General features: G+C 36.1%; 1 protein-coding gene across 1 annotated transcript; it reads left to right on the top strand.

Annotated features, from left to right (window-relative positions):
• The first annotated feature begins 3,915 nt into the window (after positions 1-3,915).
• Positions 3,916-10,140, top strand: NDUFA4 (NDUFA4 mitochondrial complex associated). Its single transcript, XM_030308018.1, has 4 exons — positions 3,916-4,080; positions 5,181-5,269; positions 6,156-6,216; positions 9,925-10,140. The coding sequence occupies exons 1-4, from the start codon at positions 4,039-4,041 to the stop codon at positions 9,979-9,981; spliced, it is 249 nt and encodes an 82-aa protein (XP_030163878.1). The 5' UTR covers positions 3,916-4,038; the 3' UTR covers positions 9,982-10,140.
• The last annotated feature ends 8,062 nt before the right edge of the window (positions 10,141-18,202 follow it).

The following is an 18,202-nucleotide window of genomic DNA, read 5'->3' as shown; positions in this document are numbered from 1 at the left end:
TTACTATATATAGTATAGTATATACTATATATATATATATATATATATATATATATATATATATATATACTCATTTTCAGTGCCACCTCATTTTCAGTGCCAAATTCTTTATTAGAGTAGGTTAAGTCAGGCTGCAGTAAAAAAACTACTCTCAAATCTAGTGACTTGCAGCCACAAAGTCTTATTTCTTATTCTCAATATATGTTCATTTTATGTCAGCAATGTCTCTGCTCCAAGTAATTTTCACTTGATCTTAGCCAAAAGGCCGAGAAGCGATCTGCTCCAAGTAATTTTCACCCTGACACCTGAGCTTCTATCTAGAACACTGTAGATCTTGTGGCAGAGAGAAAAGAAAGAACATGGCAGATTTCGGCTCTTAAAGCTTCTGCTTGTGCATGACACAGCTTACATGTTATGCATTCCATTTGCTAATAAAGGAAGTCATCCTATCAAGCGTGACACTGAGGCAAGTGAGTGATACCTCTTCCAGGGAGAGGCAACAGGTATTTGTATAGAATAAAATCTACCACACATACCAAAACTACTTCTAAAGCTAAAATGTATTTTTATAATATGTATCCTCCACTATGGATTCTTTTCCTTGATTGTCTCTTCTATTCTTCCAATCCCTGATTAAAATATAGGCCATAGACTCTTTCCTCTAACTTTAATATGCATAATTCAAACTTTTATAATTTGACATTCTGGTTAATATTTAATGAAATTTATAATTTGCAACCTTGCTTTGTTAACATTTCCAAAGGCATCACTTGTCTACCTATATTTTTGTTACCTCTAAAACTGGATTAATGACAAAAAAGTGAGTCACAAGATTTTACTTTCTTATTAACAGTGGTATTCATGTATACCTATTTACCTATTATCACTTATCATTAAAAATAAAATATTGCAAGAAGAGATTTTCCTCCTTCCAATTCTTTGCTGAAAGCCCACCTACACTTATTGCTGCTAGGTTTCTGTGTTTACTTTTAAATATTTTCCATGATTTTTGTGCCGATTTTTAAAAATATAGCCACATTCCTCACCACAGTCTATAAAGTCAATGTGAGAGTCCTTTACAACCTCTCTCATCTCATTTTCTTTTCTCCTTTTATATGGATCAGCCACAATGGCCTTGGGTTTTGTTTTTTAATCTCAAAACCATTGCCTTTGACAATTGGAACATTCTTCACCCATATCATCACCAGGTTACCTCCTTATTTAAGTTTCAGCTCAGATTTTACCTCTTCCGAGGGACCTTCCTTGTCTTTTCTCACTAAAGTAACATTCTTTCCTCCAGTCCTGCATGTCTTTCTCCCTTATCTTATATTTTAAAATATAAGTAAAATACTATAATATATATTTAAGTATAAATATACTTTTTATATAATTTAATATTTATATTATATATATATTTAAGTAGGCTCCATGCAACATGGGGTTTGAATTCATACTTAATATGAATTCATACTTAATATTATATATACTTAATATCTTATATAATTTAGTATTTATATAATAAATAAACATATATATATATATAAGTAGGCTCCATGTAACATGGGGCTTGAATTAACACTTAATATGAATTCATACTTTTTATATACATACTTAATATGAATTCATACTTAGTATTATATACACTTAATATTTTATACAACATATATTATATAATATATACATATATGTGTATATATTAATATGTATATATTATATAATATATATATACTTAAGTAGGCTCCATGCAACGTGGGGCTTGAATTCATGACCCTAGGATCAAGACCTGAGCTGGGATCGAGAGTTAGATGCTCAACCAACTGAACCATGTAAGTGCCCCTCTTATTACTATATTTTATTGGTTTATCACTATCTAAAATTATCTTAATTGTTTATGGTTTTTCTTTCCAACTTCCATGTAATCTCCTTTAGGACAAAACAACGTTCTCATTCAGTGCTTTCTCCCAGATTAGAAAACTGCCTGGTGCTGAGTAGGTACTTATTATAAGATTTACTGAATGAATGGACGAAACACCAGTCTTCCTAAGCTTCATAACCTATCATCTTAATCACAATTTATCTTTTTTCTTTTCCACCTTGTTGGCCTTATTTCCTCTACCTAACATTGCATGTTGGAATTCCTCAGCTCCATGTCCTTTGTCCCCTTTGTTACCTGCTACTTCGCTCCCTAAGCAATCTCATTCAGTCATATGGTGTCATTTCCTATGAATAAACTGAGCCCTAAATATATTTGTGTAGTCTAGATCACTTTTCTGCCCTACAGAAATCTACTTGTATTTTACATAAATACTTATCCATCATTCTCTATTGTTTCTCAATAACTGGCATCAACATCCAAACAGCTGGTCAAAACTGAACTTCTGAAATTATCCTGAGCTGCTTCTCCTCATTTCCCCATATTCAACCAATCACCAAGTTCTGTTGGTGCTACCTCTTAAATATCTCTAGAATCCTTTCTTCATCATATTTCCCACACGGGTCAAAGCTACTATTATCTCACAAGGACTACTACAGTGGCCTTGGACCAGTCCCTCCCCTTTCATGCTATCTCCTCTAATCCATTCTTCATAGACAAAGCAATCATTGAAAACTAAAGCAACTTTTTTTTTTTTTTTTTTTTGCATAACTTCCTAATGGTCTCAGCATAAAACCCTTAATGTACTGGTGCAGCAGATCTGATTCCCACCTTGCTCTCCCTCTTCAAGTTCCTACCACGCCACACCTCCTACACTTCCTCAGAGTATTTCAAGTTTCAGGCTGTCACACTTATCACTATTTTGTACAGCGGCATTATCCGTTTTCACGTGTTTGCTTCTCTTTAAGCCTGACGTTGCTTTTTCAGAGAAGCCCTTTCCTAGTCTTTCTTCCCAGTCCCAAACACTTGTGATATGATTCTTTAAACTACGCAGGATATCGGAAAGGGTTCACACTGTCCCCAGAGACCCCTGACTTTCAGATGTAAAAAAACCCAAAACCCAAAAAGGAACACACACAACAGATAAATGAAAATTGTGTTAGAGTACTGGAAAAACTATGTGTAGGAACATGACCACTGAAAACATTTTAAAAATTAATTTCGGGGGGCGCCTGGGTGGCTCAGTCGGTTAAGCATCCGACTTCGGCTCAGGTCATGATTTCGCGGTCCGTGAGTTCAAGCCCTGCATCAGGCTCTGTGCTGACAGCTCAGAGCCTGGAGCCTGTCTCAAATTCTGTGTCTCCCTCTCTCTCTGACCCTCCCCCGTTCATGCTCTGTCTAACGTTAAATAAACGTTAAAAAAATTTTTTTTTAAAAATTTAATTTCGGGTCTAGGGAGAATGTACAGTGGCATGGCACCTAACATTAAATCGAGGGCCAGGACCTGAGGATCTAGAGATTACGTTGACAGGACTATTGCCATCTTTAAGCCATTTACTAGCTCTTAACTTCTGCCCGTAAGCGACAATCTAAGACAGGAAGCAGCTGCAGTCTTTTTAAACCGCAGTCGCTGACCTTAGCAGCAAGAGACTCGACCTGCCCTCCCAGCGCCTGACACCCAGCAGCCACAGGCGCCGCTCAGCTCCCTCTGCGCCCGTCAGGACTCGCAGGCGCGCGCCAAGCACGCGCGCCCCAAGGGCCTCAACGCGCGGACCCAAGAAGACTCCGCCCACCCCATGTCTCAACGAGTGTTTTCCCGAGAAAGTGCCTGTTTAGTCAATCAAAGTGTTCTAGTTTCGACGCAAAATTTTACCGGCTAGAAGCATATATACGACAGGAACGAGACTGTTGCGCTTGGGACTGGAACGCTAAGGGTCTTTCCAGGTCAGTGCGGATGCTTGAGGTGCTGGATCAAAGCAGGCACTGTTAAGGACAGCTGCATCCGGGCGCTCTTGCCGCAAGCTGTCCTCCGAGCCAGGGGTCCTTAGGTAGGAGGTTCTGGGTGACTTTGGACGTCCGTTCATGCTTGGTGTAGGGACTGCTTAGTGCCGGGCCTTGCAGTTTTGATCTTTTCTTCTCCCCGAGCCGAGGCCTCTGCTGCAGCCATGTTACGCCAGATCTTCGGTCAGGCCAAGAAGCATCCGAGCGTAAGTTCGTGACCCGTTTTGCAGTGTTTTTACTTGTCCATTCTGTGTCCAGCTGCGACTGCCTCGGTTACCTGGGGACTTCCTCATTCACAATTATTAACCGTTCTTCGGGTCTGGACCTTGGCTCACTTGTGATATTCTCTTAGTTGTCCCAAGCCCTTGAGTTCTGACCTTCCACGCCATGCATTGAGGGGTTTGGGCTGGCAGGCGGAAGGTGAGGGATACCTTGGAGGAAAATAAGCCAGTGAATGTTGGAACAGTCGGGTGGTTGCACCTTCTTGTAAGTTGGTCCGACCCCGGGGTAGTGGTGCGTCGTGTGGGTTAGAGATCAGCAGGTCAGGTTTCCTGTTTGTTATGCTGTCTCTTAAAGACCTCTTACGGCACTGCACCACCAGGCCTTGTAGCAAATACAAATGTCTGTAATCTTGGACTTCTCGGTTTGCTTGACGTCTTGAGATTTTGGGGGAGCTTGGTAGCGCAGAGGTGAATCAGAGTTGTTCTTTTTTGTGTAATTTTTTCCGCAGCACATCAACGTGCTTTGGTCCTAAAACCCAGTTACTCAGTCTTTATCTTAAACCCATTACCTAACTACGAATTAAGCATGGTGGTAATATGTCTTCAGAAATTTATGCCTGTAACCGATGTTTGTCATAGGTATGTTTATATTTGGTCTATTTATTTCACAGAACTTATGTTTTTCATAACCCCTATATCAAGGCAGGCCAAGAAGTTGTTTTACAAGCCTCGAGATAAAGGAAGCTGGGAAATTGAATGAGAACGTGTATAAATATTAAGAGAGGTGGAGAAGACTTGACATATGTTCCTGGAAATTTAAAAATTTGAATCTAATTTTTTTCCACATTAAACCAGAACCCTCTTCACGTCTTTTGGAAATTACATTTCTTTCTTTTGAACACAGTTAAAAGAAATCGTACCTCAATTTAAGGTCTACCTTTATTAAAATTTTAAAACAAGGTAGAAAAATACCATTTTGAGACCTGAGAATCATTGTGTAGGAATTAACTCTAGTCTTTCTTTTATCAGTATCTAGGTATTTGAAGCTGGCCATTAATTCTTGCCTATTTTGTGTTTGGTTCTAGTTGATCCCCCTCTTCATATTTATTGGAGCGGGAGGTACTGGAGCAGCACTATATGTCTTGCGCCTGGCATTGTTCAATCCAGATGTCAGGTAAGTGCTTAAAAACGTTTAGTGGAACTTTGATGGTTTATTAAGCTGGTTTGGGAGCCACAGTCTTTAGGGAGGCAAAATCAAGTAGTAGAAAGAGCCTGTTTTATAGGCTTCTATAGGAAGTTCAAATTCTGTTGTCATTTTCTTTTCCTGGGTCATAAAATTGTCTAAATGTCTTTGAGTCTCATTTTTGTCATCCGTAGAGTAAACTGCTAATTATTTGGAGAATTCTTGTGAGAATTGAGATAACTATTTTTATAAAATACTTAATCAGAGTTGCTGATGCATGTAAATGTTTTTTGTCTGCTTTTTCTCAATAAGGAATGTTTCCTTTTGAAGTTAAAGAACCAACATGCAACAAAAAGATTGATGTATTGTTATTCTGTACTTTTCTATATATCACTTAGGGAAAGCCAAATGAATTTTCTTTACAGTTTTTAATGTTTTTATTTATTTTTGAGAGAGAATGAGCAGAAGAGGGAGCAGAGAGAGAGAGAGAGGCAGAATGAGAAGCAGGTTCCAGGCTCTGAGCTGTCAGCACAAAGCTGGATGCCGTGCTTGAACCTACAAACCACGAGATCATGACCTGAGCTGAAGTCAGCGCTTAACAGACTGAGCCACCTAGGCATCCCAAAAACAAAGTTTAAAGTTTCCTGTGAGAGGGATAGGGACAAATACACTGCCCAGGAGGCTCTCTGTTCAACTCTTTTTTCTAATTAACTACATAGGATTGCTAAATAGATCTCTGTTTCAACTCTACTGAAAACATCATACTCAATCTAATAGAAAATGAGATCTATTCAAAATATTAGCTCCTTAGGAAGTAGAAAACTATTTTAAATAGTGTTTTATTACTATAGTAGTTAATAATGTTTGTTTCTTTTAGTTGGGATAGGAAGAATAACCCAGAACCCTGGAACAAATTGGGTCCCAATGATCAATACAAGGTAAGCTATAAAATTGTTTCAGAATTGCTAGGAAGTATATTTTAATACGTTTTCTCATGTAGTAGTGTTTTTTGAAATTGGATATACATGTAAAATTCCATTATAATGAACTTTGAGGAAGTGCTAGATTGTTTTGTGAAATTAAAATGGCATATTTCCCTAGCAGAAATTTTTTTTTAAGGATTTTTTTATTCACAGACCTTAGACTCTGGATGTGAAGTTAAGATAATGTTTTCATTCTACTGATTTTATGGGCAAAAGAGGTGATAGAGCTATCACATACCGTTTTCTTAGATCTTAAATAGTCTAGTGCAGTGTTTTCAAACTTCAATGTACATGGGCCTCAACTGGAGAGGTGGTTAAAACACATATTCAGCTCCACGCCCAGAGATTCTTATTTAGTTGGTCTGTTGTGGAGACTAAGAATTTGCATTTCTAACAAGGTTTCAGGTGATGCTGATGCTGCTGGTCCATGGACCACACTTTGAGTAGCACTATTCCAGTGGATGGTTTGGTTGGCTGTTTTTTCTTGTTGGTATGGTTGAAATATTTCAGGTGAGGGTAATTAGGAAGAAATGAAATTGGTTGAAACTTAAATTTTACCATGAATCTTCTAACTAAACTTTTTAACGTCTTTCCGAAAAGTAATTTGTGGAACTACTCTTTCACAGAATGAGTTCATTGACTGAGACTTTATTTATTCTGTTGAGATATTGGCATATAAAATTATGTAAGCTTAAAGTATACAAGGTGTTGGTTTGATAAATTTTATATTGCAATATGATTACTATAGTAGCATTAGCTACTACTTTTATCATGTCACATAGTTACTATTGTGTGTGTGTGTGTGTGTGTGTGTGTGTAGAACAATTAAGACCTAGTCTCTTAGCAGCTTTGAAGTTTATAATGCAATATTGTTGACTATAATTCCTGTGTTGTGTATTCGATCTCTAGGATTTATTTACTAGTTGCAAGTTTGTACTCTTAAGCAACCTCTCCCAATTCCCCCATCCCTGGCTCCTGGTAACCACCATTCTACTACTTTTACATGTGTAGCTTTTTTAGAGTCCACACGTAAATGATATCATGCCTTATTTATCTTTCCCTGGTGACTTATCGTACTTAGTATAATGCTCTTAAGGTCCATCTGTGTTGCCACAAATCTGAGACCATTTATTCTCTAAATATAACCTTCCTTATGTGTCAAAATTTTGCATACAAAGACTAACTCTGGAAATGTTAAAACCAAGGGCAGCTTTATTAGGGTATAATTCACATTCCATACAACTTAACTATTTAAAGTGTATAATTCACCACATGCACCTTCCTTGGTCCTTCTACCAAATTGTGTATTAGAGTCTCTGGGTAGGTGTAGTTCAAAAAGCTCTTCAAGTGATTATGATAATGAAGGCAAATTACCAGTGCCCTGGAACATGATAACACATGTCAGTATAAGGACATGTGAGTTGGAAATGGAATGTTGCTGCAACAAAAATCTAATTTGTTTGGCATGAATGGGCTGAGTAGCCATGACACTTATTTCAAGTCTGGAAAGATGAATCATTATGTAATGGCAAAATATCTGATAAAGTATAACCTGCTGTAACTTGGAAGGTAGACTGTGTCTAAAGAAGTTTGTTATAGAAAAATATTTTGGAAAATAGGATGTTAGTAGACTGGTTGTATTTGCCAAGAGATGAACTTGTAGAAGAATTGGGCAATTTGCAAGCAGAAATAAAAGGGAACAAAGTCCAGAAAATAAGCCCAGAGTGAATGAAGCCTGCTACTGCTTCTAAACGCAAACAGTGAAGTAAACTAGATTATTTTCTTTATCATTCACTACTCACCTAAGAAAATTGGGGTTTGGGGTTTTTTTGTGGGTTTTTTTTTTTTTTTTTTTTTTTTTGCCTATTAACATCAGGTTTAGCCTCATGACTAGAAAATCATCAGTGAGGGGACATGATATCTCCCATCTCTGAACCAGTGTGTGGTTCCCCCATTGTTCTTTGTCATCTGACCTGAGACCAAAATGGACATGTAAGAGTTATTCATACAGCCCAGAATTGCAGTGAAGAGAACATGAAGCAGTCAGCTTACAGATGGCATATAATGCGAGTGAAACGTAAACCTTTGTTGTTGTAAACCACTAAGTTTTGGGGGTTATTTGTTGCTCCTTTGCAAATCTAGCCAAATGTAGACAAACACGAGGACTAAAATAGGATTTAATCATTAAAGACCCAGCAACACTTCTCACTTGATTAAATGCCCCAAGCCATGATCAGAATATGTTGTGCCTTCCCAGTTACTGTTCCAGAGACCTTCAAGGTAGCCACCATTAAATGGAGAAAAGGAATGGGGACATGGAAGCTGACAACTAAAACAGTTTTGAAAATTAACTCGTTACTTCAACAGAGAATTTTGATGCTGACACATGGAAGCAAAAAGAAGCAAATACATCAGAAGCCTACTAGTTTTGAGAAAATTGGCAAAGATATTATGACCTTTCCACATTGCATGAGTATAGGGGTTTGATCCTGCTTCTCATTCACTGGGGAGTCCTATAACTTGATCTTCAATTGCGTCTTTCGTAAAGTAAGAATGAGTAAGGTCGTGATAGTTAAAATAAACATAAAGCATTGTGCCCGGTGTCTGGCATCCATTAGAAGAACCCAATCAGTGTTTATTTTCTTTATGTATAGCTTGTAGTTCTTTTGTAGTATTCTTTCTAATTTTGTGAACAATGTTAAGGATAGCACACAATTAGTTTCTTTTAAAAAAAATCTCCTTTAGATTCAGTTACTTCATAGGAATACTGTCAGAACAAAGATCATTGCTCTGGGTTATTTGCACTTAGCTGTCTATACAACTTTGTGTATATCTCAAGGATAAGCTTTACAACCTGAGAGTTTTTCTTTTTTAAAAAGCTTAAGTAAAATAAGAATTTTTCAGTTAGAAATCAAGAAGTTAGGGTATGTTTGGAAAAATAAAGAAAAGGGTTTGAAGAAATAATAGATACAAATTTATGAGCTGCTTAAAAACCCTGAAGAAAGTGTTGGTGATTCTGCATTTTTAGTTCTTTTGGAGTTAAATAATGTGGTCTCCAAGTAATTGTAACACAACCTTGTCACTGTTCTCTAGCACAGGAATGAGTAAACCCAAGATTATAGCCTTATTTGAGCTTATGTTTATATCCTAATGTTTTCTCAATAGACACTCTAGAGATGTTTAAATACAAATCATTTAAAAAAAAGTTATTGGAGAGGCAGTTTTTTCCTAAAGCAATCATAGATTTATTTCTAAAATTAATTTCAGTTGAATATAAGGAAATTTTTGGAAATTACGGGCTTCCAAATATGTATTATTTAAGTACAATATGGTTTTGAAACAAAAATACAGTATTATTTAAGAACTTTCGTGCCAGAAGTGGTCAAATGGTCAGATTTTGGTGCAATCTGGCTTAAGAAATTAAGGGAACATACTAACACTGTTCTTTTGAGGTAGATTGAATATTTTTACCTTACCAAAATCCTTAAAGGACTGGAATTTCAGTGTCTTTCTTTGGATGACTTTTATATTGTTAAATATCTGTAATAAAAATTCATGTCTGTAATTGTTACTATAGAAAGCTGAATAAAAATAATTCTAAAACTTCTGTACCATCTCTGTGTATTTGATAGATTATCTAAAATATCTTTTTTCTTTTCCAAGTTCTACTCAGTGAATGTAGATTACAGCAAACTGAAGAAAGAAGGTCCAGACTTCTAAATGAAATGTTTCACTATAAAGCTGCTTAGAATGAAGGTCTTCCAGAAGCCATCCGCACAATTTTCCACTTATCCAGGAAATATTTCCCCTCCGAATGCACGAAGTCATGTTGATGTATTGTGTTGGGGTTTACACTGACTAATAAATATGTGAAACTTGGTATGTGTCACTTTTTAATGCTGAAAATTTGCTTTCAACTTTATAACTAGGGTATAGGAAATAAACTTAGAATTTAAGGAATTTCTTGAGTTTCCATCTGTTTATAATTTGAAAAGAAGACCTTAAACTGTTCAAACACTTTTTACTTTTTGTATAGGCCCTTGGTAACTTCACTAGAGCATATTTAACAACTGAAAGTGAATATTATGCAAAGGTAGATTGGGAAGAGTATTCAAGTGTCTTTGGCTTTGGCAAAGTGGAAACATCTGGATTTCTGTTACTGACAGATGTCAAAGTATATGCAGTTGTTAATGATTTTTACCATGGCAGTCTTTATTGTGAAGATTTTCAAGTTTATCAGAAATTGTACTTGGGTCTGAGCTCGTGGCCATTTTGTTTTTGCTGCGCTGGCGTAATCACACAACAGACTGCCTTTTTTAGTTCCTTATCTTCATGAGATAACCAAACAAAGTTGCATTTAAATACTGATGTCTTGTGTTAGCATTTATGTATATTTGATGAGTTGCAGTTTTCAGAATTTGCAAATGCTTCCGGTAGACCCTTGAAAAAAAAGGGAGCCAAACAAAATTACTGAATTTCACTTCTTTGAAGTTTATTAACTCAGCCTGATGAGGTTTTACCCTTATCACTTCAGTAAAAATGCTTCTTTTAAGGTTATCCGATGACCTCCATGTTTTTAAATTCAAAAGTCAATTATTAGTAATCACTTTGACCTAACATTTAATAGCTGACATAACTCTTCCTTGAAACATTCTCATCCTGTAGTCTCTAGAACAATATACTTTGTTTTCCTCTATGTCATTGGCTTCTCTACTCGGTTTCTTAGTGGTACACTTTCATCTTTGTGACCTTTAATATGGGATTGCTCCAAAGGAAAAACACTTAGGACCTTTTCTCTATCTGCAGTCTTCATCCAGTCTCATTTTCAAATACAATGCTGTGGATGTCCAAGGTAATTTTTCAGCCCAGATGTTTTTCCATGTGTATGTGTATGTATGTATATACACATACACGTATTCTATATGGATATACCTATATATTCACTCAACTCCATGTGGATGTCTAATAGGCATTTTAAATTTAACATGTCAGTTCTGAATTTGTGAACCTCTCAGACTCCGCATCTACAATCTTTAGCATAACTCTTCAATCATATCAGTTTATAGGAACACCATTCTTATAGTTGAGGCCAGAATCCTTGGAGTCTTAACTTTTTTGAATACCCTAATATATCATTAAGTCATGTTTGTTCTACCCTCAAAATATACCCAGAATTTCACTGTTTTCAACAGTTCCTCCCCTATCACCCTGATCCTAAACTGTTGTCAGCTAATTTCAGTTACTAAAATAACATCTCAACTAGTTTCCCTCTCTAGTTCTCAACACAGCAGCCTAAGTGATCTTTAATATGTAAGTCAGAATATGACAATCCTTTGCTCAAAGCCCACCAACATTTTCCCATTTTATTCAAACGCTAGATATTTCAATCTGACTCCTCTTTCTGTTGTTCTCTGCTCACACACCTCCACCAAATGGATTTCTTTGATCTTCATATCATGCATATTCTTGGCACAGGGATCTGACCTCTGGTTTAGAATTATCTTCCCCAAATATTGGCAAGGCTTGCTCTCTCACTTTTTCTAGTCTTTCTCCAGTGCTACAATGAAGCCTCTGTCCAAAATTTTGCACCCTGCTTCCACCCTCATCACTTTGTATCTCTTCCTATATTTATGACCATCTAAATATGTAATTGGCTTACTTATTTTGTTTGAAATCTCTCCCCTCACTAAAATTTAAGTTCCATCAGGACAAGTGTTTTTGTCCATTTTGTTATATCCATAACACCTTATGGTGGCACTTAGCACATAGTTGGTGTTCAATAAATACTTGGTAAATGGATACATAAAGGGTCAGTTGATTAAGCATCCAGAACAGAGTGTCTAGTCTTAAGTGACTCAATGGAGGCAGAGAATCAGAATTAGGGATGGCAGGGGCGCCTGGGTGGCGCAGTCGGTTAAGCGTCCGACTTCAGCCAGGTCACGATCTCGCGGTCCGTGAGTTCGAGCCCCGCGTCAGGCTCTGGGCTGATGGCTCAGAGCCTGGAGCCTGTTTCCGATTCTGTGTCTCCTTCTCTCTCTGCCCCTCCCCCGTTCATGCTCTGTCTCTCTCTGTCCCAAAAATGAATAAACGTTGAAAAAAAAAAATTAAAAAAAAAAAAAAAGAATTAGGGATGGCAAAACGCCTTTTAACAAAAGCACTCTGAACTGTGCTCCCTCATCATCACCCCCAGTTTATAATTTTTTTTCCCCAGTTGATAATTTTTAATAGGTTTTTAAAATTTCCAACTGGAGCATTATGCTTGTACTAAAACAGCATCTCCTATTCTGGAATTTGAAGGCTATTTTCTTTCACAACACTGCAATCAAGATATCAAGATGAAGAAAGGAAAAGAAGTACAGGCACAAATAAAACCAAATAGATCCTTTTTTTATTTAAAAAAAAAAAAAAAAGTCCTTGAGTCCCTGATACCATAGTCATCATTACCAAAACTATCCATTTTTTCTTTCTAATTATAAAAGCACAGTTAAAATAATTCACAGAAAATATATAAGGCTTTTTTTTTTCATGGTGTAGAGAATACGTTAGATGCTATTTGTAACTGCTTTCTCAAAAATGCTCAAGTGTGGCATTCAGAACCCCATTTTGACAAATAACAGTTACTGTTCAGTAAAACCATATACACTAATTTGAAGTTTAAATTTCAAATCAAATAATGGAAAACATTTATTATATATATAAATTATATGTACATTTACTACACTTCAACATTTCCCATTGTAAGTTTGTCCCTTTCCTCTGGGGTGGTTGGTAGAATTCATTTTTGGAGGGAATCTCTACTTCCCTTGGTTATGCAAAAGGTAATGAAAAAAACAAGAGAGGGTTATAAGAGGGCATTTTATAACAGAATGAAACTAATAAAAGTAATAGACATTTTTCAGCTAGGAACCACACTAAGCTCCTTACATGTATTCATTTATTACTAGTTACAACATTGTATGGCAGACTTATTACTCCTCCCCCACTTTTTTTTTTTTTTGACAAATTAGGAAACGAAAGCATAAAAATATGCCCAAAGTCAAACATGATTAGGAAGTGATGGAGCCAGGATTTGAATCCACGGAATTTGATTTCAGAATTCATTCTCAGAACCCTCTAGAACTGTGTCATAGGGTTGTCTTCAGATTTAAATAAGATATTATATGGAAGAAGCATAGTATATTTCCTAGCAGAATAAACATTACTTATTAGCTATTGTAATTATAAACCCTGGAGTTTATTTCTTCCTTTCCTTCCATCAGAAACTTTAATGCGAAACTTCTTAAAAGCCATGTTATATAAAACTTAAAGAAAAATACTATTTAGTAAAAGCTTATCCAGTTACCACCAATCTGATCAGATGATCCTGTATTGTAAATATCTTTGATTTCAACATCTGAACAAGGTGGACTACCTTTTGTACCAGAGCTTTAAGACTTAAGAAGTGGTGTGATTTATGTCTTTCACTAAGTTTGCTAAAGCAGTGCCTACCCACATAGCGTGCCATGATAATGTTCCACCCTCTCTGGTTTGCATTATGACTCAGTGAATTAAAATCTTGATATGCAGGTCATCTCTTCTAGGTTGAAAATGATACTGAGTTACTTCATGCCCGATACTGAAAGAATTCTTTAATGCTATATGAATGGCAAATAGCATCTGGAAAAAATCCTTAAGCCTTGCTGTTGTGTGTGTGTGTGTGTGTGTGTGTGTGTGTGTGTGTGTGTGTTTAAATCTTAAAAGGCAACAGCCTATGTACTTTATAATATTGTTTTCCTGTTTGTTCCTAACCAGAAAGGAGCTAATACTGCATAAGATTTTTAGACTCCAGGGGCGCCTGGGTGGCGCAGTCGGTTAAGCGTCCGACTTCAGCCAGGTCACGATCTCGCGGTCCGTGAGTTCGAGCCCCGCGTCGGGCTCTGGGCTGATGGCTCAGAGCCTGGAGCCTGTTTCCAATTCTGTGTCTCCCTCTCTCTCTGCCCCTCCCCCGTTCATGCTCTGTCTCTCTCTGTCCCAAAAATAAATAAACGTTGAAAAAAAAAATTAAAAAAAAAAAAAAGATTTTTAGACTCCATATTAATTCATACTAAGTGAAGATACTTTGCAAACTTAATTTGTTTTAAACTGTTCAAAGAGTAATTTATCCTTCCCATTTATCTAGTGTATTTAAACTTCTTAAGTTACAAAGCAACTTTGTTAGATTTCTGTAAATTGCTTTAATCCTGTAATTCTTATAAGGATTTTGTCTGATGTTCCCTCATGATTTCTTGTAGCAATGGTGTGCTGGTAAGTGCTTAACAATCAGCTCTCTGGGACAAAGAATCCTGATTTTTAGCAATTTTTGCTGGTTCCTGTTACTGGCAGATTAATGCTTTTCCCCTCAAAGTAGTCCACGTCCTAATGCCTGGAACCTAAGGATGTGTTAAATTACATGGCAAAGGAAAAGTAAGTTTGCAAATGAAATTGATATTGCTAATCAACTGACTTTAAAATAGGGATGTTTATCTTGGATTATCCAGGACTCTGTATAATCAGAAGAGTCCTTAAAAGTAGAAGAGGGAGGCTGAAGAAGAAAGTCACAGGGAAGTGTGACTACAAAATAACAATCAAAGAAATGCAATGTTCCTGGCTTTACAAATGGAAAAAGGGGCCATAAGCCCAGGAATGTAGGAGGCCACTAGAATCTGAAAAATCTGAGGAAACGGATTTTCTTAGAGCATCCAGAAAGAAATTCAGCCCAATGAGACCTATGACAGACTTCTAACCTACATAACTAAAATATTAAATTTGTGTTGTTTTAAACCATTGAATCCATGGTAATTTGTTGTAACAATAATAGGAAAATAATACACCCACCATGGCAGGGTTCAAGGTACCATGTTGGTGTTACTGATCACAGGTTGGGAAAAGATGAGAACATTCAGCTCTTAGGAACCGATGTGAACTGGTTCCCACACACCACTGAGTGGATTCAAATAGAAGTTTTGTTCATTTTCTTCTTATATTTTATGGTAGAATAATAAACTAGAAAAAAGTGACTAACAGAAATCTCATACTATCATTAAGCCATTTCCTAGTACTTACTTTTTCTCTGGATTTTTGGCAGCTGGAAGGTAGCTGCAATGTAGGAAGGGAGCAATTGGGGAGGGGAAAGGATATGGGACAGGATCATCATACTGAATAACTCCTGAGATGGCCTTTTCATGTGGACTGTGGTACAAATGACATCCCATGGAGTTGAGCAAAATTAAGTCTCTAAAATGGTTTTAGATTTTTACACAAATATGAAAACTGCTATTCTTTGATCAAGTGTGTTTTTTTTTAATTTTTGGGGAGATACTAAGGTTTTTTTATTTTTTTAATTAAAAATTTTGGATCATGTAGGAAAAAGAGTATGGGATTTGGAGTAATATATAACTTGAGTTTAGTTCCTGTCTAGCCAAAAGACCAAAAAGAAATGCAAGAAAGCAAAACACTGTAACAGAAATGAAGAATCCCTTTGATGGTCTCTATATAGACTGGATATGATTGAGAAAAAAAACTCTGAGCAAAGGAATATATCAATAGAATCCTTAAAAACTGAAAAACAAGACTGGAAAAAATTAACAACATCCAAGGACTGTGGGACGACTATCAAAAGTGTAACATGCATATAATGGAAACATAAGAAGGAGAAGAAGGAAAGGGACAAAGGAATATTTTAAACAATAATGATTGACAGTTTGCTAAAATTAAGGTCAGAAAGCAGACCACAGATCCAAGAAACTTGAGACACCAAGCAGATAAATTCCAAAACAGAACAAAATAACAAAAAAAAACAACTTATTATTTTCAAACTATAGAAAATCATATTTAAAGAAAAAAATCCTGAAAGAGAAACAAATAAATATGTTAAAAAAGGAGAGTAGAGGGATTCACATAGAATGCTCAGTGAAAACCACAAAAGGCAGAAAAAGAGTAAGAGACAAAAATGGGAACAAAGAACAAAGGCAACAGAGAACAGTGGCAAATATGTAATACATTATTCCAATTATATCAATAATCACCTTGAATGACAATGATCTATATGTACCAATTAAAGAGATTGTTGGAGTGGATCAAAAAACAAGATCTGGCTATATGTTGTCTATAGAAGGACATATAGATTAAAAGTAAATGGATGGATAAAAGCACACCATGCTAACACTAATCAAAAGAGAACAGGAGTAGCTATAATAACTTCAGAAAGAGTAGATATCAAAGCAAAGAAGGTTATCAGGGATAAAGAGGAGTGTTACATAATGATAAAGGGGTCAAATCTACAAGAAGACATAATAATCCTTCATGTGTATGCACCTAACAATAGAGTGTCAAACTATATGAGGCAAAAAGTGATAGAACTTCAAGGAGATACAGATGAATCATCGTAGTTGGAGACTTCAACACCCCTCTGTCAGATATGGACAGGTCCAGCAGGCAGAAAATCAGTAAGGATATAGTTGAACTCAATAACACTATCAATCAATGGAATATAATTGACATCTGCATAATACTTCATCCAGCAACAGCAGAATACATATATTTTTCAAGCTTACACAGAACATGCAACAAGACAGACCACATTTTATAACATAAAACACCCCTTAACAAATTTAAAAGAATAGAAATCATGCACTGTCTGCACCGAGACCACAATGAAACTAGAAATTAGTAACAGAAAATGAGAAAATACCCAACTAAATGGAGACTAAACAATACACTTCTTCTTCTATTTTTTAAAGTTTATTTACTTATTTTGAGAGAGAAAGAACATAAGTGAGGGAGGGAGAGAATCCCAAGCAAGCCCCACACTGCCAGCCCAGAGTCCAACATGGGGCTTGATCTCAATTGTGAGATCATGATTTGAGCCAAGATCATAAGCTGGTCACTTAACTGATTGAGCCACCCAAGTGCCCCTAAACAATACACTTCTAAATAACATATGAGTGAAAGAAGAAATCTTAACAAAATTTAAAAATATTTTCAACTAATGAAAATGAAAATACAGTGAATCAACATTTTTGGGATGTCGTGAAAGCATTATTAAGGGAAATTTATACCACTGAATGAACATACTAGAAAAGAAGAAATATTTTAGTAATCTAAATTTCCACCTTAGGAAACTAGAAAAAGAAGAGAAAATTAAATCCAAAGTAAGCAGTAGTAAAAAGAATAATAAGAATTTGAACAGAAGTCAGTGATAATGAAAACAGGAAATCAATGAAACCAAAAGCTGTTTCTTTGAAAAGATCAATAAAATTGAGAAGCCTCTAGCCAAGGCAGCTGAAAAAAAAAAAAAAAAGAGAGAGAGAGAGAGAAGACACAAATTAGTAACATCAGAAATGAAAGAGGGACCATTACGACATATCTCAGAGACTTTAAAAGGATATAAAAGAATACTATGAGCAATCCATGAATTTGATAATTTAGATGAAATAGACCAGTTACTTGAGCAATGCAGTTTGTCAAAACTTATATGGGAAGAAATAGACAATCCTAATAGGCCTATATCAATAAAAGAAATTGAGTCAATAATGAAAAACCATCAAAAGCAGAAAGCACCAGACCTAAATGTTTAATGGTGGTGGATTTCACCATTTAGGGAAGAATTATACCAATTCTCTACACTGTCTTTCAGAGGATAGAAACAGAGGGAATAGTTCCTGACTCCTTCTGTGAGACCAGAATTACCCTAATAGCAAAACCAGAAAAAAGACATTACAAGATAACTACAGAGCAATATTTCTCATGAACTTAGGTATAAAAATCTTCAAAAAATATTAGCAAAATGAATGCAACAATGCATAAAATAATTTACCAGGTGGGAAATATCCCAAGTATGCAAGTCTGGAGCAACATTTGAAAATCAGTTAATGTAATCCACACAATCACATCAAGAGGCTAGTAAAGAAAAATTGCAGGGGTG

This window comes from Lynx canadensis, chromosome A2 (genome assembly GCF_007474595.2).
Source record: "Lynx canadensis isolate LIC74 chromosome A2, mLynCan4.pri.v2, whole genome shotgun sequence".
NCBI lineage: Eukaryota > Metazoa > Chordata > Mammalia > Carnivora > Felidae > Lynx > Lynx canadensis.
This window is presented reverse-complemented; position numbering and strand designations above follow the sequence as displayed.

Coding starts and splice junctions, on each gene's coding strand:
- NDUFA4 (XM_030308018.1), top strand. CDS start 4,039: ATGTTACGCCAGATCTTCGGTCAGGCCAAGAAGCATCCGAGC. Junction 4,081..5,180: donor AGGCCAAGAAGCATCCGAGC/GTAAGTTCGTGA, acceptor GTTTGGTTCTAG/TTGATCCCCCTCTTCATATT. Junction 5,270..6,155: donor TTGTTCAATCCAGATGTCAG/GTAAGTGCTTAA, acceptor TGTTTCTTTTAG/TTGGGATAGGAAGAATAACC.